Source organism: Schistocerca serialis, chromosome 2 (genome assembly GCF_023864345.2).
Source record: "Schistocerca serialis cubense isolate TAMUIC-IGC-003099 chromosome 2, iqSchSeri2.2, whole genome shotgun sequence".
Classification (NCBI taxonomy): Eukaryota; Metazoa; Arthropoda; class Insecta; order Orthoptera; family Acrididae; genus Schistocerca; species Schistocerca serialis.
The window spans coordinates 480633742-480656256 of NC_064639.1; the positions used below are offsets into that span (position 1 = coordinate 480633742).

At 39.9% G+C, this 22515-nt stretch overlaps 2 protein-coding genes across 3 annotated transcripts in view; one reads left to right on the plus strand and one right to left on the minus strand.

Annotated features, from left to right (window-relative positions):
• Positions 1–12293, plus strand: part of LOC126456107 (pancreatic triacylglycerol lipase-like) — a 173528-nt gene extending 161235 nt beyond the window's left edge. The window contains exons 12-13 of the mRNA XM_050091860.1: positions 3185–3309; positions 9397–12293. Of these exons, the coding sequence (XP_049947817.1) occupies positions 3185–3309; positions 9397–9506 (235 nt within the window). The 3' untranslated portion in view covers positions 9507–12293. The remainder of the gene's footprint in view (positions 1–3184; positions 3310–9396) is intronic.
• Positions 12294–22019: 9726 nt separating this feature from the next.
• The window catches only part of LOC126457407 (glycerol-3-phosphate phosphatase-like), a 61592-nt gene continuing 61096 nt past the window's right edge, over positions 22020–22515 (minus strand). For both annotated transcript variants that reach the window (XM_050093676.1, XM_050093675.1), the window contains one exon: positions 22020–22394. In XM_050093676.1, coding sequence (XP_049949633.1) covers positions 22211–22394 — 184 coding nt within the window. In that variant the 3' untranslated portion in view covers positions 22020–22210. The remainder of the gene's footprint in view (positions 22395–22515) is intronic.

A 22515-nucleotide genomic window follows, 5' to 3' on the forward strand; every position in this document is an offset into this window, starting at 1 on the left:
GAACATGTGTGGTGGATGAGAGAGAAGGTGTTGAGGTTGTGAAGGAATGAAGATAGGGTGTCTTGGCCCTGCGGCCACATCATGAAGATATCATAAATGAATTTGAACCAGACAAGGACTTTGGTGTTTTTGGAGGTCTCCTCTAGATGGCCCATAAAAAGGTTGGCATAGGAGAATGACATGTGGGTGCCCATGGCTTTGCTACCGATTTGTTCATAAATCTTCCCTTCATATGGGAAGTAGTTGTGGGTTAGGATAAAGTTAGTAAGGTGTGTGAGGAATGAGGTAGTAGGTTTAGAGTCTGAAGGACATTGGGAAATGTATTGTTCTATAGCGGTAAGACAATGGGCATGGTGTTGGTGTATAGGGAGGTGGCATCAACAGTGACAAATAGGGATGCAGGAGGTAAAGGGGTGGGGATGATGGAGAGTCGGGGAAGGAAGTGGTTGGTGTCTTTGGTGTGGGAGGCTAGATCACAGGCAACTGGTTGGAAGTTTGGTCACTGAGTGCCGAAATTCTTTCAGTGGGGGCATAACAACCAGCAGCCACAACCTGAGGTAACATACTTTCCCCTCACCCTCCACCCAACAGTTTTCACCCCCTCTGTCCTATCATCTCCTCCCCATTTCACCTCCCACACTGTTTATTTGCAGCCCTCTGCCTGCCCATCTTTCCCTGCTCCTCTCCTTTTATGTTCCTTTTTCCCCCACATCCCTGACCCATAATCTCCTGATGCTTTGTCTGTTGGCAGTCTAGTCCCTGCACACTCCACTGGATAGCCTTCGTCTCGCTCCCTACTTGTACACTATTATCCCTTTTCCCCTTCCCCTTCCCCTTCCCCTTCCCGACTGCTGCTTGCATCAAACGTGATGTTGTATTCTGGCCCGAGATGATGGAGTTGGTGGTTGTGTGTGCGTGAGGTGTGCTTGCTGTGTGTGTGTGTGTGTGTGTGTGTGTGTGTGTGTGTGTGTGTGTGCGTGTGTGTGTGTACTGATGAAGGCTGTGGCTGAATTGTGGTAAATAGCAATCTGTCTTTCTTACATTGTTGACATCATACCTCAGTAGCAACAGTAAGCAGATGGTGACTTGAGGTGGACACACACACACACACACACACACACACACACACACACACACACAGAGAGAGAGAGAGAGAGAGAGAGAGAGAGAGAGAGAGAGAGAGAGAGAGAGGAATTGTGGTAAAGAAAGTGCAAAATCATGGTTCAATGAAATGGTTTGCTATTAAATGTAAACAAGGTGCAGATATGTGGCTGAACATGTAATAGTTAGGTGTCACCTTTGAACGCATATGGACAGTGTACTTTGCCTTTTTTCAATCAATTTAAAAACACAGGTTAATACTTTGGGGAAACAGCAAAAATGTAAATGAAATTCTTGTAATTCAGGAGGCAATTAGAGCAGATAGCAGAATTCATTTAAGCCTTAGTTCACTAACTACAATATTTTTACCATTATTAATTTATATATTTTAGAGACTGATATTACACATTTGCTGAGCTACCAAATTTAAATGCAGCAAATCAAAGACATGTTTATAATACAAGAACTAATACTGCTCTGTTTTTTCTGCAAACAATAGTCACCTGTACATGGCAATCAGAATAAATAACAAACAGTGTAAACATGTCTCAAGCATGCTAATCCCTTAAAGAAAAGCTGCACAGCTTCTTGTCAGCCGACCGATTTTATTCTTTAGAAGAATTTTCAGAAATGCTAAACACAGTAATGTAAATACGCACTTTGTAATGTTAATAAGTAAATGTACTGCTGAAGCCTATTGTGTGTACAAATGCTGAATGAATAATAAATAATCTGAATCTAAACCTGGATGAATTGTATTTTTATGCATGGCATTTTGGAACATATTAGGTAGCTCATTCTGTCACTTGCATACAGATAAGGTTCCATAGTGTTGTAGAATTGAAAGTACATAAATGTAGAATTGTGCATTTTACAAAACACAATTTGTATTAGCCTCTAAATACAGTATTAACAAGGGTACAGCAAGAATCAGTAAGCTCGTACAAATACAAGGTGTAAGAGTTCGTGGGGACATGAAGTAGAATCAATATGTAGGTTTGGTTGTAGATATACCGCTTAATAGACTTTGTATTTTTCTAGTATCCTACCAATAAAACAATCATCCACAGAGGAGATTGATTATCAAACTCTTGTTTGACCTATATTGGAATATTACTCAAATGTTTGGGACCCAGACTAAATAGGACTAAAGGGGATAATGAATGTTTACAGGTAATTACAAATGGGGACAAGTTTGTTTGGCCCATTGGAGTATGTCATGAAAATACTGAAAAACCTGAAAGAGCAGATACTTGAAGATAGATCTCAGTATCTTGTGAGAGCCTACATTTAAACTTAAAAGAATCACCTTTAAGTGAGCAATTTGGGAATATACACTACTGCCCTCTCCATATCATTCCCATAAGTACTGAATGGAAAAATTAGGCTAATTACAGTGTGCACAGTCATTTAAGCAGTGGTTCTTCCTCTGTTCAATACACGAGTGGAAGTGCTGTGAGAAGAACTCTCTACCATGTACTTTACAGTGGTGTGCAGGGTTTGTATGTCAAAGTGCGCACGGCTTGGGGAGTGCGCACGGCTTGGGGATGGGGAGTGCGCACGGCTTGGGGATGGGGAGTGAGCACAGCTTTGGGAGTGTGCACATGTGGGTGCTTTATTTTTCTTTTTTTCATAAAAAGCACCAGAGCAGAAAGTCCTGGATTAGGATATCCTGTGGTGAGAGTCATAGTTTTTTTTAGAATTAAATGATAAGAAAAAATTTAAATACAGGAGCATACTTTCTGCATGTTGCTGAATTTGTCAATGTTTGAAAACACATATAAGGGGTACTTATATCTGTATAATCTACTCTTATCAATTCAGTTGCTGTAATTTATAGGTGACATAATAATGAACACCTGTAAATAAACCATTAAAATTTTTTGCTTCTTAAATTAGTGAGAGTGCTGTTGATTTTCATACAAAATATAAATGCATTCATTAATTCAACATGAGAAACTAACCTTTACAAAGCTTCATTTTTCATGTGTGTCTTTATTTTTAAATATCAGTTGTTGCACTGTATGTATTACATTCTTCCAGTTTTCATAACATATCATAAAGTGGTATGTTCTGATTGTAGAGAATCTTTGAATCTGAATACAACATGCTCTCTTGCCAACTGTACTGAAATGGGTTACCTCGCTGATATATTTCCTGCAAGAGGAAGCTTTTATGTACCAACGAGGGAAACTGAGCCTTTTTGCAGTAAGTAACTTTGTTTTAATTGTGAACAGTAATGGTAATTTTATTTTTAATAGCATGTTTTCTCAGAGTATGGATTTCTTAAGATGGTGTAAATTGAGATAGAGATGAGTCTACATTCAAATTTCAAAAGTGCTTTTCTACACAGAAAATTATTTGATGCTGCCAGTCAAATCATACTGGATGATTTAATGCGCCTACTCACAATGTAGAAGAGAATTAATTCTCAATTTCGATTCAAAAGTATTACTTATTTTTAGTGTCCACATCATAATACTGTGGTTCTTGCACAGTGATAGTTTCATAGCAGGAAAACATTATCTGAACGCTTAGTTACTTATCTGGTTGAACTGGAAGTGAAGAAGTTCGTTGCTTATATTTTAATATTATTTACAATGTTTGATGAAAAGGTAATGGGAATTATTTAATTTCATCAGCTTTACACATCTGGTTTTCAAAACTTTTTTATCTTGTCAGTACATATATTCCTGATGTGCGTTCAAATTTTCAGCTCTTTTGAATATTTAGTTAATTGTTGGCAGTTAAAAAGATTGTGTTTTCGAGTGCTCAGCAAATTTTTATTTTCAAAAAAGATGGATTATACAATTTGCATTAAATTTCACTTGAAAAATAGAGTAAACTGCAATACTTCATTCAAGATGTTGACTGTGGCGATTGGCGAATCTACAATGAGTACGACACAAGAGTTTACAAGTGGTATAAACACTTCAAACAGGGTCAATAAGATATTCAAGCTGTTGACCACCCCGGATGCCCTACCACATCAATTACTGATGACAGTGCAAAGAAGTAAGGAAAATGGTTCTGAAAAATTGATGAATCACAACCAGAGACATTGCTGATGATGTAGGTATATTCTTTGGCTCATGCTAAGCAAATTTTTTTGGGTGTTTTCGACATGAAACATGTAGCAGCAAAGTTTGTTCTGAAACTTTTGCATTTCAACCAAAAGATGTCACCTAGACATCACTCAGGAACTGTGCTGAAAGAAGTCAACAACAATCCAGAACTTCTAAATGAAGTTATAAGAGGTGATAAAACATGGGTATACGGGTATGATGTTGAAACAAACACCACATTGTCCCAATGGAAACTGTCTGAAGAGCCAGGACTGAAAAAAAATCTAGCAATTCAATCACTTGTGAAGATTTTTCTTACTGTTTTCTTTGATTACAGTGGGATAATGCATTATGAAGTCTTGCCTTATGATCATGCAGTCAATAAGGTCTACTAGCTGGAAGTTATGGCTGTCTGTGAAATGCAATTAGAAGAAAATGACTGGAATTGTGGAAAAACCACTCATGGAAATTGAATCATGATAATGCTCCTGCTCATAACTCAATGCTTGTTCATGAGTTTTTAGTAGAAAACAAAATCCTTATATTGTCTCAGCCACTGTATACACCAGATATGTGTTTCCTTTGTGGCATGCTGCATGTTCTCCTCTCCATTGGCAAATTCCACCTTTGTGAGACAATTTGTATGCACAAATAGTTATAGTTCCAGTTCCTCAAGGAGAATTTCCATCCTGAATTTCCAGTTGTTGAAATTTGTTCCATCGAATAAAGGAATAAGATATTTTTCCGCTTCACTTGCCATCTCAGCTTAACTTTACGTGAGAGTACACTTGGGACCAGGTATTTATCGCAGATTCCGTTTATATAAAACAAACCTGGGCCCATAACCTGATGTAATTTTAGTTTCTTACAATAAAATAACATACGTAAAGTTAAAAAGTATTATATGGTTTTTATTAAACTGAAAGGCGTAGCAGAACAACTGAACAAAAATGCCTGTTTTACTCTTTGATGGTACAATGGCAACTGACACATATTGTATTCATTTACTCTACGGAACATATTTCAACAACAGGAAATTCAGGATGGAAATTCTCCTTGAGGAACTGTAACTATTACCATTTGTGCAAGCGAATTATCACACAAAGGTGGAATTTGTGGATGGAGAGGAGAAAATGCAGCTTGCCACAAAGGAAACAAGATTAGCTGATATGGCTAAACAAGATCATAAATGTAAGTCTCATCTTGTTCAAAGCATTGCCGACAGTCACCTGGAATATGCGAAAGATAAGGTAACTTCTTTTGATTTATGGACACCTCTGTGATATGTTCGAGAGAAAAGGAAGTGCTGGTCAACTTCTGTTGAGAAAACAATTGTTAACTATAAAATTTAACACAACAAATGATTTGCTAGTTAACCACTTTCTGAAGTTTGATAAACTGATACGTGATGAATGTTCGACTGGAGCTACTGTAAAGAAACGGACAAAGTGTGCCATTTGCTTTTAACGATGCCTGTGGAATACAACATAGTGGTCACTACAATCAAAATGCTCTCAATGAAAGATTTGATGCTGAGCTTCGGCAAAAATAGGCTACTGGATGAAGAATCGAAGTGGAAGGGAGTCACTGGGAAAAACAAAAATGATGAAACACCACCTCCTACTTTCAGATTCAACGGTATCTAAAAAAGGGCTTGTCAGACACCAGTAAAACAAGAAATCAACAAGAAAATTCTTTCAACTTTACTTATCACCGTTGTGGGAAGCCTGAACACAAAAGGGCTAATTGTGGAGTTAAGGTACCAAACAAGAACTCAGGAATCGGTAACTCTGTGGTCGTAGCTAACATAAAAGAGGAAGATGGTTTTTGTTTTGCAGCATCAAATGAAGATCAGTCAACGAACAACATAAATTGGTTCTTGGACTCTGGAGCAATGGAACATCTGATTAACAGTAAGATAACTGTTCTAAATTTTTTGCAATGAAAAGCCTTGTCAGCTGCTTAAACTGCAACTAATGCAAAACTGTGGCATAGCAGATTAGGTCATTTGAGTTATGATGGCATTAAATGCCTCCAGTCACAAGTTGATGGTATGGAACTGGACACTTCAACAAACCCCACGGAACAATCTTCAAATTGTGTCAAAGGAAAAAAATCACAGCTACCATACAATCACAATAGGAAACGTGCCACCAGACCTCTTCAGTTAATCCACAGTGATCTGTGTGGGCCAACTGCACCAGAATCGTTCGATGGAAAGAAATATGTGCTCACGTTCATCGCCGACTTTACACATTTCACAGTGGCCTATGCACTGGAATCGAAGTCGGAGGTAACTCGCTATCTGAAGATGTTTCACGCCATGGCTGCAGCTCATTTCAACTTGAAGATTAGCATATTGCACTGTATGGTACTTCAGTGTACATTAGATAAAATGTTCTGGTCGGAAGTTGTTCATACTGCCGTGTACTTGCTTAATAGAAGTCCTACTGTGGCTTTGGAAGGAAAGGTGCCTGCAGCTGTATGGTATAATGAGAACCCTAATTTGAGTAAGCTGAGAGCGTTCGGATGTATTGCTTATCTACTGGTACCAAAGGAATTGAGAACAGGGAAATTTGAAGGCAAGTCCTTAAAATGGTTACTGTCCTAATGGCTACAGGCTTTGGTGTCCAGAGGAAGGAAAAATAGTCACAGAAGGGAACATTGTTTTCAACGAAGGAAGATTTGACTTTGAAAGTAAACCACCTGAGGACTGGATCCCAGAATCTGTACAGGAATCATCCAAGAAGGATGATAATGAAGAAGACATCGTCGAAGAAGATGCCAAATCAACTGATGGGGGGTCATGAAAGAATTCCCATACCAGAACTGACCAGTGATGAAGAGGAAGCTGAAAATTTGTCAGAAAAGAAAACTGTTCAATGTTCCACCAGGAAGAGGAACCCTTCTAAATATCTGAAAGACTATGCTGCTCTTGCACTCAATGCTGATTCATTTGAGGATGATGTACAAAAAAGCTACAAGGAAATTGCAAATTGTGAAGATAAGGAAAACTGATATAAGGCTGTACAGGATGAAACTGACTCTATAAAGGAAAACAAGACTTGGATCTTTGTTAAATTACCACCTGGAAGGAAGACTATTAACAGTAAGTGGGTGTTTAAATTAAAAGAGGATGAGGATGGAAATATCATAAGACACAAGAATTGTGGCAAAAGGATGTTCACAGAAAAGGGGATTTGACTACGATGAAACATATGCACCAGTGCCTCGACTTGCAACTGTTAGAATAATGCTAGTTATTGCAATCCAACTAGGACTGGTTCTGGAACAACTTGATGTCACCAACGCTTTTCTTTGTGGATTACTCAAGGAGGAAATATACATGACTATTCCTGCAGGAGTGAGTATTCCAGAAGAAAGAAAGACACAACTGGTTTGGTTTGCAGGTTACAGAAATCTTTACATGGCTTGAAGTACGCACTACTAGCATGGAATCACTCTATTCATACCTTTCTTATGTTTATACGATTCACTCAGCCAGAAGCAGATAAATGTCTTTGCTATATGATTTTAAAGGAAGTTTTCATTTATAGTGTGCTCTATGTTGATGACATTTTGATGGCAGGAAATGGACAGAGTGAAATTTAAGTTAAAGCAGAAGTTCAGAATAAAGGAACTAGGAGAATCACAACCATACTTGGGAATCGAGATTTCTATGAACAATGGAGAAATGTATCTAAGCCAAACATCTCATTTGAAGAATTTGCTACAACGATTCAACATGCAAGATTGTAATCTGTTAAAGATGCCTACGAACGTTAAACTGGAAATCAAGGAAGGAAATATGACTGATAAGCCCTGCAGAGAGTTGATTGGGTGTTTAAGGTATGCAATGACAGCAACAAGACCTGATTTGTGTGCTGTGGTCAACTTCTTGAGCAGATACCAAAACAATCCATCGGAAAAACTTTGGAAAAGCTTAAAAAGAATTTTGAGATATATCAAAGGAACTGTCAATATGAGACTAAATTATCGAAAGGGTAATCAAGAAGTTGTTCTGGCCTATGCTGATGCAAACTGGAATAGAAAAGAAGACGCAAGATCTACCTCTGGTTATTTATTAAAATGTTTTGGAAACACTGTCTGTTGGTCAACAAAGAAACAGACTAGTGTTTGATTTGTCTTCTACAGAGGCAGAATATGTAGCTCTGGCGACAGCCGCAGCTGAGTGGCTCTGGGTGAATTATTTACTGGACGATATTCAAATTCCACTCCAGCTACCAATTCGTATATTTGAGGACAATTAGTCCTGTATATGGTTGCTGAAAATATGGGAACATCGACGGTTGAGACACATAAATGTTAAACATAATTTTGTGCATCAACTTCACCACCGCAGGATCATCACGGCCGAGCATGTACGTTTGGAGAACCAGATTGCAGATATTTTTACCAAAGGCTTACCAGCTCCTAGATTCATTGCTTTGAGGAGTTTGTTGGATTTATTTTAATTTTTGTTAGCGTTAAATGTAAAATCATTACACTGAGGAGGGGTGTTAAGATTGCAATTTTAATCATTCTCTGTGTGTGATGTGTTAAGTGCTGTACCAACAAAGAGTAAAACAGGCGTTTTTGTTCAGTTGTTCTGTTATGCCTTTCAGTTTAATAAAAACCATCTAATAGTTTTTAACTTTATGTGTATTATTTTATTGTAAGAAACTAAAACTACATCAACTTTGGATTTTGACACTTGACTACAGGAACCAAAATAACAATTCATCAAATAACTGTAACATTATTCAGAATCAATGTTCGTATACATAATTTGCTATAGTGAAATATCACATGATGTTAGGATTTTTTGTACCTTTTATTTTCATTTTGAGTTAAGTGCGCTTATGAAAATTCATTCTTGCTCCTGCTTCTTTTTCTGTATGGCTCTATTTGGTTATGTCACCTTACGCTGTGAAGCAACATATCATCTTGGTATTCATTTTGCACATACACAAACTTCATTAGAATAATAAATGTACAAAAATATTCATAAACTATTTCTATCAATAGTTTCCTACAGTTGTCATTTGCATCCTAACGTATCCTCCCAATGTACTTCACTGCATCCTTCCATTTTCCCAGATTCTGAACCTCAAGAAAGAAAATGAGCTAAATATTTAAAAATTTGTGAACAGTGTTTACTTCAGTAACATATTTCCATACCCACTGTAGTTGTTAATCAATTAACTGAAGTCCTTTTGCATGTTCTCAGTTTACGACCGGAAAGCAGACCTAGCTATGGCTTCAAGTATATATGCTCTCCACAATTTAACCTGGAACTTGCGCAATATACCTTTGGATTCAGAAGAGTCTTTCCACTAGTAACATCATCTAACAAGTCATAAAATGGGCACTGTTTATGGAGTGACACATGAGATGCTACACCTCACTGAAATTACTAAAAGGTCCCGTGTATAGTGAGAGATTAGTTTCAATCAAGTTTAGTAAGAAAAATTAATTCGATTAAAAAATACACTGTAGTAAGATGTAACTGTTCTGGATGAGCACTGATCAGCATTCTTATACTATCCACTATTATCCTACCTGTCAAGGAACAAAACTAATCATATTTACAAAAATATGTGAAGCAGTATGTAAGAATTGCGTAATAAGGATGTTATGGATGACTCAGTTTACATGGTATAAATTGTAATATTTCACTATTTTCCTCATGCAGTATATTTTCATGTATTATCTGTGTCTAATGTTTCATAATATGAGATGTTGAAAATAGTGCGGTTCCCAGTCATCCTCCAGTGGTACTTATTTCTGTTTAGTAAGTGGTAGCCAATTTAATTTATTTTTAAGAGCAAGGATAAATAGCAAAGTATGTTGTATTGGTGGACAGAATAATTAATATCTGAATTCCACTTTTCTTACTACATAAAAGCTGAATGGAAAATGGAGCTTCCTACTTAAGACACATACAGTAGGCAGGCACTCAGACTTATATGCCTGTGGTTTACATAAGGAACTTTAATAGCAAGGTGCTCCTACAGAAATATGGATTATTTTTAAGAAACCATCTAAAAGGAGATTGGTTGTACATCCAATGTCACATGTTGTCAAACATGCGTGCTGTAGCATGTAACCAACAGGTTAACAGATGCAAAGAGTCCATGAGATAAAATGATGAAGCATTGCAATTAAGAGTGTTGTTAAAGGGGAGGTAGTGAAATCAAACAAAAGTATGAATAAAGAACTAGATTTCAGGAGAGGAGGAATAAAAAAAACTTGAAAAAATATGGTATAGTATTGGTTTTAATTTGCCAGAAGTAGTACAACAAAACAATTTTCTGCACCTTGATGTACAGGAGACAGCTGTGTCCTGCACGAAAACAAGATATGTACCTGTGCCAGAAACACACACTGGAGGTATGCATAAACAAATGGAGATATTGCTGAAAAAGAGAGTATTCATTCCAGTGGCAAAAAATTACTGTTTTTTTTGGGGGGAGGAAGCAAATTAAATTACAGGACTAAAAATGTTACACTACCAATGAAACTGTATAATTATAGGACATAAATTTTGCTTATAGTTTTTGTTTGAGGACAAAAATCGCTCCTTTCTCTTGAATTTCATTTTCAGTTTCCATGTTGACAGCTATCAGGTGCAATACCTACTTGGATGATAAAACAAAATGAAAAAATAATCTTTTATCATAAAAAAAGTCAAAGAAAGAAATGATAAAGGCATAAATTGTATAATAATATATATAATGACTATAACTCTGTTCTATTGGTCCATTCAGGGAAATAGTATTAGGGAGAGGAGGAGGCAATTAATATAAATAGCCAACTGTTTCAGTCTAAGTAATCAGAACTGGGATGCAAAAATTAAAAATATGGTTTTTTAGGATATTCTAACTCTGATTGCAATTTGTTTGAAACTTAGAACTTTCCTGCCATTGTTCAGGACCTCCTTTTTTTCCCCTTCTTTCAGGTATGAAAACTGCTAATAGTGTTGTATTTGCCAAATGCATGTATAGTATGATTACTTTTTAGAACAGAGTGAACTGAAATAGTAGCAGAGCTGGCACAAAGTGTTAAATTCGGTCAATCTAATCAGTTATTGTATGTTGCTTTGGATAAAAGTTACTTAAATTCCCAGTAGTATCAACATATTCTGAGCTTCCCACTATTTGGGAATCACCAGATTAAACATTTAATTCTGTACACACATGGCCTTCCATGATTTGTTTAGATGGGCTCTGTTGTAGGAGAGCAGAAGACTAAAAAATGTAAATGTGCTGTGTGGAACAAATGTGTGCTGAAGCTTTGTAGAAAACTTTCCCAATTTATTATTTAATGATTAATGTTTAGTAGCAATTCTAATTTAGCCCTCTCCTTGATACATAACAATGTTTTGTTTTTTGTAGTCAACTTAAACTAAAGTATGTGAAAGGTTGATAACATGGTCATACTTGCATCTAATAACACTGCTGTTTACAGTAAACACAATAAAAAGAAAAATTTAGCATGGCAATGTTGATTTGGAATCTTTGATGTTCACTTCTGTAGTATATTTATTGGGGAATTACAGAGACAGGGTAATTATACTGGATGCTTGACCAGCAGAACATTTATGTAAATGCCTTATGTTTTAATGTATAAGCTGGAGCAGGACATTTACACTGGGAACTTGAGGAGAACATTAAACTTCCAGCGTCAATAAAAAGTGTTATTGCTCATTGTCAGATGATGGTCAGATTGAATAACTGAAAGTAAAGCGGGGTACTAATAAAGTCTGACAAGAAGTGAAAAATTAATATTTTCCTTTGCCATCCAATGTAATTCTTTTGATTCCTCCAGTTTCTAATAGACTGCACCTCATGTATTAAAAGTATGGCCATTTTGTCAATCTTCAATGTAAGTTCTAACTTACATGTGAAACAGTAATTTTATTCAGATACCATATCTACCATGTGTAAGTGCAACTAGAAACTGCTAAGAATAAATTTTATTTTTAATTTGATGAGTTCCTAATTTAATGTTATCATTTGTTTTTATTAAGCACAATTTAGCTTTCATTTTATAACTTTTATGACAAAAAAGGATATGTAACAGTAAATTTGAGTCCAGTTGCAATAAAATCCTTTAAGATAGCAACACCACATAATATTTTTTATTTTCCTCTACTCTGCTGCTAAGGTACTTTAAATTGAACCTTGCATTAAAGCTAGAAGAATGAAGAAACTGCAAAGCCAAACTGAGCAGTTGTTAAAAGGTTATCGTCAGGAAAAAGGATAACTATTGACTCACCATATTCACTTTTATAAATGAGTAATATTACTGCATTCTTAAATTTCCCAAAAATCTTAACCTAGTGCCCGATTACAAAGACACCACAAATGAATACCAAATTGTGGCACTATGATTGGAGTGCTAGAAAGACAGTAAATATACTGTTTTCCTCTGACCTAATAATTCTTGCGATATCTTAAAGTGTCAGGTTGGCCTTAAGTAGACTATATAATATCCAGGTGGATACAACTGATCTGCTTTCAACTGCCCATATTTAACCTGTCTTTTTGCTAATGTTGGAAAGTAGTCATTGAATTTAGTGGCCAATGATTTGAATCTTAACATTATCTGTCTGAGCTGCTGTCCTCACGGACTTCAAGATTACCCACCTTTCATGCCTTATAATGCTCTGAATTTTCATTACTTGGCTCTTGAAGTTTTGTGTTCGTTCTGCATAGTATATGGTTTTTACTTTTCTTGATGAAATGATGAACTTTGCAATGTTGCTTGTATTGCATTGGTAAGTATTCATTAGAGCTGTACTTCATATGCTGAAAGAACAACTCTCACAGCTGGCAACAGTGTTGCAAGCTTTCAGGCATGAACTGCAAAAGGCTGGCATCAGTATAGCCACTGCCAACTCTGTGCCATTCCCATGGAAACATAAATAAAATTGTGTTACATGACTGACTGAGGTAGGTGTGTCAAGCAGACACACCAAGCTCTCCACAATTTTCAGGACTCTCCTCCTGCTATACAGACAATAATCCTGAGCAGTGACTAAACCTTTCTCTTCCTGCAAAAAGATACTTGGGTTCCAGGTGTTAATATGCTTTCTCTCAGCATCCACTGTAACTGTCCTCTTATCAAGGAAAACTAGATGAAGTATTGTAAGTATTTGATGGAAATAACTATTCACTTACTGTGTGCCCTTGGTAAACTTCTTCTCAGTGTCTGTCCAGTAAATGGAGTAGAAGCTGAAGGAAAAATAAAGTCAAACTTGAACAAAAGGAATATGATGACAACTGGCTTTTTGGACTGCAAGCACTTACTTCTAGTGGAATTAACAGTAATATGGGAAACTAGAAGAGACTCAATGAAAGATGGAAATTATACTTATACACACTATTAGCAAATGTTTTAAAGTTTTTCCCTGCAAAGAGGATAAGCTTTCTCACTGTATTCAAATAGACATTAATGAATCACAGAAGCAGCAGTGGACCCAGCCTTAAGCCTGGTGGAACTTCACTGTTTATTGTGCCCCACTCCGATGATGCTTGAATTCCATTAACTGTTGTGCTATATTCCCCAATTGTTAGATAAGAATTAATCCATTTCCCTGTTATTCTGACTATTAAACTATTGAAGCCTGCTTTCTTTAGTAGGATTTTATAACTCTCACAGTCGAAAGTATGGAACTTGATGCACAGTATTGTAACAAGGACTATTTCACTGTTGATAAATTTCAAAATTTGATAGGTGAAGGCAAAAATAGAATTATCTACTGTTAGGTCTCCATGGAAACCAAACCAATATGGTCTGAGAATATTGTAGTTGTCTCCTAAAGATCAGTTTCTTTAGGATCTTAGAATAAATTTTTAACAAGGAGATTGGGCAGCAGTTCAGTGGATCAGTTTTAAAACATTTCTTGAAGAGTAGTTGCACAGAAACTTATTATAATCTATCTGGGGCAGTATCTTGCTGTAGAGACTCATTAAATATGTGACACAGGGCTGCACTTGATAAACTCATTACAATGCTTCAGCCTGTTTGCAGAAGTACTACAGTGGGAATGAGAAACTGGCCAATTAAGTGCACTGTTTATTCCTTGTAAGCATAGTGGATTTTGGAGTAAGTCTTTCATTCTTTGCTGATTTAGAACTTGTCTTCTGATTGTGGTCAAGAATAATTCATCATGGAAACAAGAACAGTTAGTCACAATAACATTTTTCACAATGTATTCATTATACATGGAGGGCATGAATAGCTTTTTACAAACTATTGGTGACATCTGGCAGCTGCAACAAGAGATTGAAGTTATAGAACATTTGACACTGAGTCACAACAGCAAAGCAAATATGGTGAGGTAACAAGATCCACCAATCATAACCATGCCATGAGTGTACACCCACATCAAAGATCTTTGTGTGCAAGCTTGTTTGTGTCAACCGTGCTGCATCTAAAACTGTGAGCATAAACATTTATGCCCACACAACTGGACATATGGTTTGCAATGCCTTGGAACATTTTAGCACAAGGGATCACAGAAGATGGTGAACAATTTATGCTGGCAGTTAGCAATCTACCCCAGAGCAGTTAGCAATCTACCCCAGAGAGTGATGATAGTTTCTGACCCAATTCTCACCTGCCTCACCAACAGGCATACATTGCACTGAAGACTTCACCAATCACACGCTGTACAAAGTTACCTGAGTAGAGGCTTTCACAAGTGCTTTATCAGGAGAAACATGAGGACAGAAATCCATCTGAATTTTGGAGTCATTTGTGTCCAACAGTTGGTGTTGATATCTAACGAGCTGCTACTACATACCTGGTAACAACAACTACTTCCTCAAGTGCAGCAGACATTAATAATATATAGGGGATTGTCAGTAACAGCTACCACACAGATGACAGTAATGGATGCTCTTGCAACACACAAAGGGCAAGTAAATAAATATTACAATGGACACTAAAAGTGAGCAATGCATTCAGCCAACTACAAGCATGTCCATCCTGCCCTGTCAGCACCACTGAATATTGTGGGAGATGCCAGCCACATTGCAATTGGAGCAGCCCTACACCAAGAAGTCAGTGGGCACTGGCAGTGTTTGTGGGTTCTTCCTGCCCCACCCCCACCCCCACCCTCTTAGCGGTTCATCTTGGGGAGCGGATCGCACTGTCCTGCTTCGCTTGTATCGGTCCATAGTCCGATCGAAGCTGGATTATGGGAGCTTCGTCTACTCGTCCGCTCAGCCATCCTTCTTACGCCGGCTCAACTCCATCCACCATCGGGGGATACGTCTTGCGACCGGAGCCTTCTACACTAGTCCTGTCGAGAGTCTTTACGCTGAAGCTGCCGAGTTACCATTGCCCTACCGGCGCGACATACTGCTGTGTCGGTATGCCTGCCGGCTGTTGTCTATGCCCGAACACCCCTCTTACAAGTCCTTCTTCGCCGATTCTCTCGACCGTCAGTACGGGTTGGGGTTGTATGTGTCTGCCCTGCTGCCCCCCGGAGTCCGCTTCCGTCGCCTGCTTCGACAATTGGATTTTGCCCTCCCTACCACCTTCAGAGAGGGTGAGAGCCCGACACCACCTTGGCTCCAGGCTCCGGTTTGTATTTATCTCGACCTCAGCTCACTCCCGAAGGAGGGTACTCCGGCTGCAGTGTATTGCTCACGGTTTGTCGAACTTCGTGCTCGACTTGCTGGTCACACCTTTATTTACACCGATGGCTCCAAAACTGACTATGGTGTCGGCTGTGCCTTTGTCGTCGGGACCGCCACCTTTAAATACTGGCTCCTTGACCAATGTTCCAGCTTTACGGCCGAGCTTTTTGCTCTCCATCAGGCCATTCAGTATGCCCGCCGCCACTGCCATTCATCGTATGTACTCTGCACTGACTCACTCAGTGCTCTTCAGAGCCTTGGGGCTCCCTATCCGGTCCATCCCTTGATTCAACGAATACAGCAGTCCCTCCATTCTTTCGCTGATAATGGCGGTTCTGTCAGCTTTCTGTGGGTCCCCGGACATGTAGGAGTGCCTGGGAATGAGGCTGCGGATGCTGCAGCCAAGGCTGCAGTCCTCCAGCCTCGGCCAGCCTCTCATTGTGTCCCGTCATCTGACGTTTGTGGGGATGTATGTAAGAGGCTTGTGTCCTTGTGGTGGGATGCTTGGTCATCCCTCCAAGGAAACAAGCTCCAGGCAGTAAAACCGCTCCCAACTGCTTGGACAACTTCCTCCCGACCATCTCGGCGCGAGGAGGTCCTTCTGACCAGGTTGCGGATTGGGCATTGCCGGTTTAGCCACCGCTACCTGCTCTCTGGTGACCCAGCCCCGCAGTGCCCTTGTGGTCAGGCATTAACGGTGCGCCATGTTTTATTGTCGTGTCCCCGTTTTAGTCAATTTCATGTTGTCCTGTCCCTGCCATCTACCTTACCGGATGTTTTAGCTGATGACGCTCGAGCAGCTGCTCGTCTTCTGCGTTTTATAACTTTAACTGGCTTGACCAAAGACATTTAACCTTTTTACTTATTTAATCTGCATCTTTGTCAGGTCCTTTTGATGTCCCCCCATCCCCTTGAGTTTTAGCAGGTTCCTTGTGCTCTAACACCAGTGACTGGGCGCTAATGACCTCAGCAGTTGAGCGCCCTTAAACCCTACCAAAAAAAAAAAAAACCCACCCCCACCTGCCCCCCTCCACGTGAAGGAGCTACATTGCAGACAGACAAAATGAAATGCCTATGATAGGAAGTTGTTAATGATATGTGAGAATGTAAGACATTTTTGCCCTTACATTGAAGTCTGGCCAGTAACAATTTTCATGGACCATAAACTTATCATACTGGCCTTCTGCAACATCAGTGATAAATGTTCACCACGGAATTTCTGGCACATAGTCTGTTGGTAACAGATCAAGAACTGCAGGACTTACTGACAGATCAGACCACAGGATTGCAACTGAAGCAGACAGACATGTCAGGAAGCAATGTTAAGATATAGTGCATCATCTCACAACAGAGGCCAAGCCCCTTCATTATGCAGCAATTCCACAAAATGGCATTTGACAGCATCCAAAGGGGCAAACAGCACTATCAAGTTGCTAACTGAGCATTTGTGTTGCCATTGATAAAATTTACGCCAGGAATTTGACTCACTCGTGCCTCCCATGTCAGCGTCAAGTAGGACAACATGTCAATCCAGATGTCAGAAGTTTTGCGGGATACTACCAAGGTTTAGTTACATACAACTTGACTTAGTGGGTCTGCTTCAACCCTCAGAGGTTGCTCACAGCAGTAGACAGGCTCAGGTGATGGGCAGAGGCCCTACCAGTCACAGACATGACAACCATGACAACAGCAAAGGTGTTTGTTGGATATTGGCTTGCACATTTCAGATGCCCACTGCATGTTACGACAGACCAGGGCTGACAATTTGAATGTAATCTTATCAACCAACTGAATAAGCAGTATATGTTCCAGCACCATCACACAACCAGTTCTCATCCAGCAAGCAACAGACTGCTGGAAAGATGGTACAGAATGCTGACAGCAGTCCTCTTGTGTCACTGAGAGAGTTGGACAGAGGCACTAGCGCTAGTACTGCTAGGTTTACAGACGTGAGTAAGGTGGATATACACTCCTGGAAATTGAAATAAGAACACCGTGAATTCATTGTCCCAGGAAGGGGAAACTTTATTGACACATTCCTGGGGTCAGATACATCACATGATCACACTGACAGAACCACAGGCACATAGACACAGGCAACAGAGAATGCGCAATATCGGCACTGGTACAGTGTATATCCCCCTTTCGCAGCAATGCAGGCTGCTGTTCTCCCATGGAGACGATCATAGAGATGCTGGATGTAGTCCTGTGGAACGGCTTGCCATGCCATTTCCACCTGGTGCCTCAGTTGGACCAGCGTTCGTGCTGGACGTGCAGACCGCGTGAGACGACGCTTCATCCAGTCCCAAACATGCCCAATGGGGGACAGATCCGGAGATCTTGCTGGCCAGGGTAGTTGACTTACACCTTCTAGAGCACGTTGGGTGGCACGGGATACATGCGGACGTGCATTGTCCTGTTGGAACAGCAAGTTCCCTTGCCGGTCTAGGAATGGTAGAACAATGAGTTCGATGACAGTTTAGATGTACCGTGCACTATTCAGTGTCCCCTCGACGATCACCAGTGGTGTACGGCCAGTGTAGGAGATCGCTCCCCACACCATGATGCCGGGTGTTGGCCCTTTGTGCCTCGGTCGTATGCAGTCCTGATTGTGGCGCTCACCTGCACGGCGCCAAACACGCATACGACCATCATTGGCACCAAGGCAGAAGCGACTCTCATCGCTGAAGACGACACGTCTCCATTCGTCCCTCCATTCACGCCTGTCGCGACACCACTGGAGGCGGGCTGCACGATGTTGGGGCGTGAGCGGAAGACGGCCTAACGGTGTGCGGGACCGTAGCCCAGCTTCATGGAGACGGTTGCGAATGGTCCTCGCCGATACCCCAGGAGCAACAGTGTCCCTAATTTGCTGGGAAGTGGCGGTGCGGTCCCCTACGGCACTGCGTAGGATCCTACGGTCTTGGCGTGCATCCATGCGTCGCTGCAATCCGGTCCCAGGTCGACGGGCACGTGCACCTTCCGCCGACCACTGGCGACAACATCGATGTACTGTGGAGACCTCACGCCCCACGTGTTGAGCAATTTGGCGGTACGTCCACCCGGCCTCCCGCATGCCCACTATACGCCCTCCCTCAAAGTCCGTCAACTGCACATACGGTTCACGCCCACGCTGTCGCGGCATGCTACCAGTGTTAAAGACTGTGATGGAGCTCCGTATGCCACGGCAAACTGGCTGACACTGACGGCGGCGGTGCACAAATGCTGCGCAGCTAGCGCCATTCGATGGCCAACACCGCGGTTCCTGGTGTGTCCGCTGTGCCGTGCGTGTGATCATTGCTTGTACAGCCCTCTCGCAGTGTCCGGAGCAAGTATGGTGGGTCTGACACACCGGTGTCAATGTGTTCTTTTTTCCATTTCCAGGAGTGTATGTGCAGCAGTGGTGGAGATAGTTTATGGAGAGCCAATGAGAATTCCAGCAGACTATTTCAAAACTGCAGCACTTTCAGGCAACCAGAGCGACCACTGCTGGTGTAGCAGATTTGTGGCGATGTGTCTTGTCACGGTGAACATCCAGTCTTCGTGTACAAAGTGTTAGCGCATTTTTTGCATCTCGTGCTGTGCAAAGATGCTCTCCGGGCTCCTCTACAACCCCTTTATACTGAATCTTACCACGTACTACTATGCAATACCCATACTACAGACATCTTGCAAAATGGAAAAAGCATCAGGGTGTCGCTTGTAGGAGGGAAGCCAGTATGGATCTTAACATCCCTGATGCTTAACAGAACTTCTTTGGTTGAGGATGGCTAAGGTTCAAATGAACATACACACAATTGGACTAAAAAGTCAGTGTCAAGACATCAGAGGATCATAGAACAACTGCTCACACTGACATAACAACTAGTCACCCATATAAAAGCTGGATGACAAATCAAAGTCAAGTACCCCAAAATTCCAGGTGCTCTACACTTTAAGGGGAGTGGGACTGTGTGGGAAGGAGAAACTGACCAATGAGGTGAACACTCTTCTTTGCAAGTGTGGCGGATTTTGGAGTAAGACTTTCATTCTTTAAACCAAACAATGGAAAATCCAGGATGTAAAGTGTGGTTTCAGTTGCCTGAAACTGCAGTCATGTGTGCAAGTTGTGTTTGAGTGCGTGTGTGTGTGTGTGTGTGTGTGTGTGTGTGTGTGTGTGTGTGTGTGTGTGTATATTGTTGAGAAAAGCCTTAATGGCTGAAAGTTATAATTGTGAGAGTCCTTTTTTTGTGCCTATCTGCGACTCAGCATCTCCGCTATACGGTGAGTGGAACTTTTATTCTTTACTGATTTAGAACTTTTACTTCTGATTCTGTGTTCCAGGAATTTGGATCCTAGCAAATTATATCATAATAACCACTACTTCTATGAATTATCTGATCATCCAGGTAATTTTAATTCTTGAACTACCCTGTTGGTAACTTCGTAGTAACAGTGCTAATTTTAAAAAGTCTCTATCATTGCATCATATAAATGAATTGTTTGATAGTTATCAGTGTACCCATTTAAACATTTATAAAGCAGATATACATAACCAGCTGCTTCAAATAATTGGGAAAGAAACAGAAGACTTCCTTCCCCCACCCCAAGGTAGTGGCTACTCAGATAATTTTGTGTGTTTAAGTAAATAAGTCACAGCTGCAAAATACTAACGCGAATTCTTTACAGATGAATGGAAAAACTGGTAGAAGCCGACATCGGGGAAGATCAGTTTGGATTCCGTAGAAATGTTGGAACATGTGAGGCAATACTGACCTTACGACTTAGCTTAGAAGAAAGATTAAGGAAAGGCAACCATACATTTCTGGCATTTGTAGACTTAGAGAAAGCTTTTGACATTGTTGACTGGTATACTCTCTTTCAAATTCTAAAGATGGCAGGGGTAAAATACATCAGTTATAAGAGTCGAGGGGCATGAAAGGGAAAAAGTGGTTGGGAAGGGAGTGAGACAGGGTTGTAGCCTCTCCCCGATGTTATTCAATCTGTATATTGAGCAAGCAGTAAAGGAAGCAAAAGAAAAATTTGGAGTAGGTATTAAAATCCAGGGAGAATAAATAAAAACTTTGAGGTTCGCTGATAACATTGTAATTCTGTCAGAGACAGCAAAGGACTTGGAAGAGCAGTTGAACGGAATGGACAGTGTCTTGAAAGGAGGATATAAGATGAACATCAGGATAATGGAATGTAGTCGAATTAAGTAAGGCGATACTGAGGGAATTAGATTAGGAAATGATACACTTAAAGTAGTAAATGAGTTTTGCTATTTGGGGAGCAAAATAACTGATGATGGTCGAAGTAGAGAGGATATAAAATGTAGACTGGCAATGGCAAGGAAAGTGTTTCTAAAGAAGAGAAATTTAACATTGAGTATAGATTTAAGTGTCAGGAAGTCGTTTCTGAAAGTATTTCTATGGAGTGTAGCCATGTATGGAAGTGAAACATGGGCGATAAATAGTCTGGACAAGAAGAGAATAGAAGCTTTCGAAATGTGGTGCTACAGAAGAATGTTGAAGATTAGATGGGTAGATCATGTAACTAATAAGGAGGTATTGAATAGGATTGGGGAGAAGAGAAGTTGGTGGCACAACTTGACTAGAAGAAGGGATTGGTTGGTAGGACATGTTCTGAGGCATCAAGGGATCACACATTTAGCATTGGAGGGCAGCGGGGAGGGTAAAAATCGTAGAGGGAGACCAAGAGATGAATACACTAAGCACATTCAGAACAATGTAGGTTGCAGTAGGTACTGGGAGATGAAGGAGCTTGCACAGGATACAGCAGCAAGGAGAGCTGCAACAAACCAGTCTCAGGACTGAAGACCACAACAACAACAACAAGTAAATATAGATCATAGGAAGCTAATTATAGTGTGTTGCTGTTTCTCCTTGTTGATTTATAGTTTCACCAATTCCACATCCCCAAGGGATTACCTTGATAGGAATGACTGAACACCAACAATGACTGAATGTATGGGTGGGTTTTTCTACCCACAACATTAAATCTGATAGTGTTTTCCCATACAACATCTTATAATGCATAAATAATTAAATAATAATCAAAAAGTGGAAGGTTTTCTGCTAAAATTAAAACTTATGTTGCTACCCACATCAGCTGCCAATGTCCTAAATACTATGCAGGGACATTGGCATATAAAAAAGGTAATATTCCGAGGGATATTTTCAGATTAAAGTGTAAAATACCAATGTGAATTGTTGAAGTTTACTTTTCTCTTAGAACTCAGATTGATTGAAATTTCATGAATGTTTTCATTTTTTCCCAAAATAAAGTACACAAACTTATTGTCACACAATAACAGAAATGAAATTTTACCATCATGGGCAGAAACCACAACTAGCAACTGCACAAGTCTTACACAGTGCTGACAAGGTCTCAGCTTGCTAAAAAGGGCGTTAGATCACCCAGTGACTGCACGTAATAGTTAGGAATATAACCCTTATATCTCTCATCCTGTGAATTCTGCCATTCTTGTAAATTGTGTGCAGTGGTTAGTCCAGATAGAACCAATAAAGTCTGGAAACCACATCGATTCCCCAGCATTATATCTGTCCTCGCACTGAAATAAACATATTGCTTACAATAACACAAAACAATCTTATTCCAACAATAGAAACAGAAAATTTCACAACAGACTAAAATGAGAAAATATATGAATGACTGATATAATAGTTGTATAT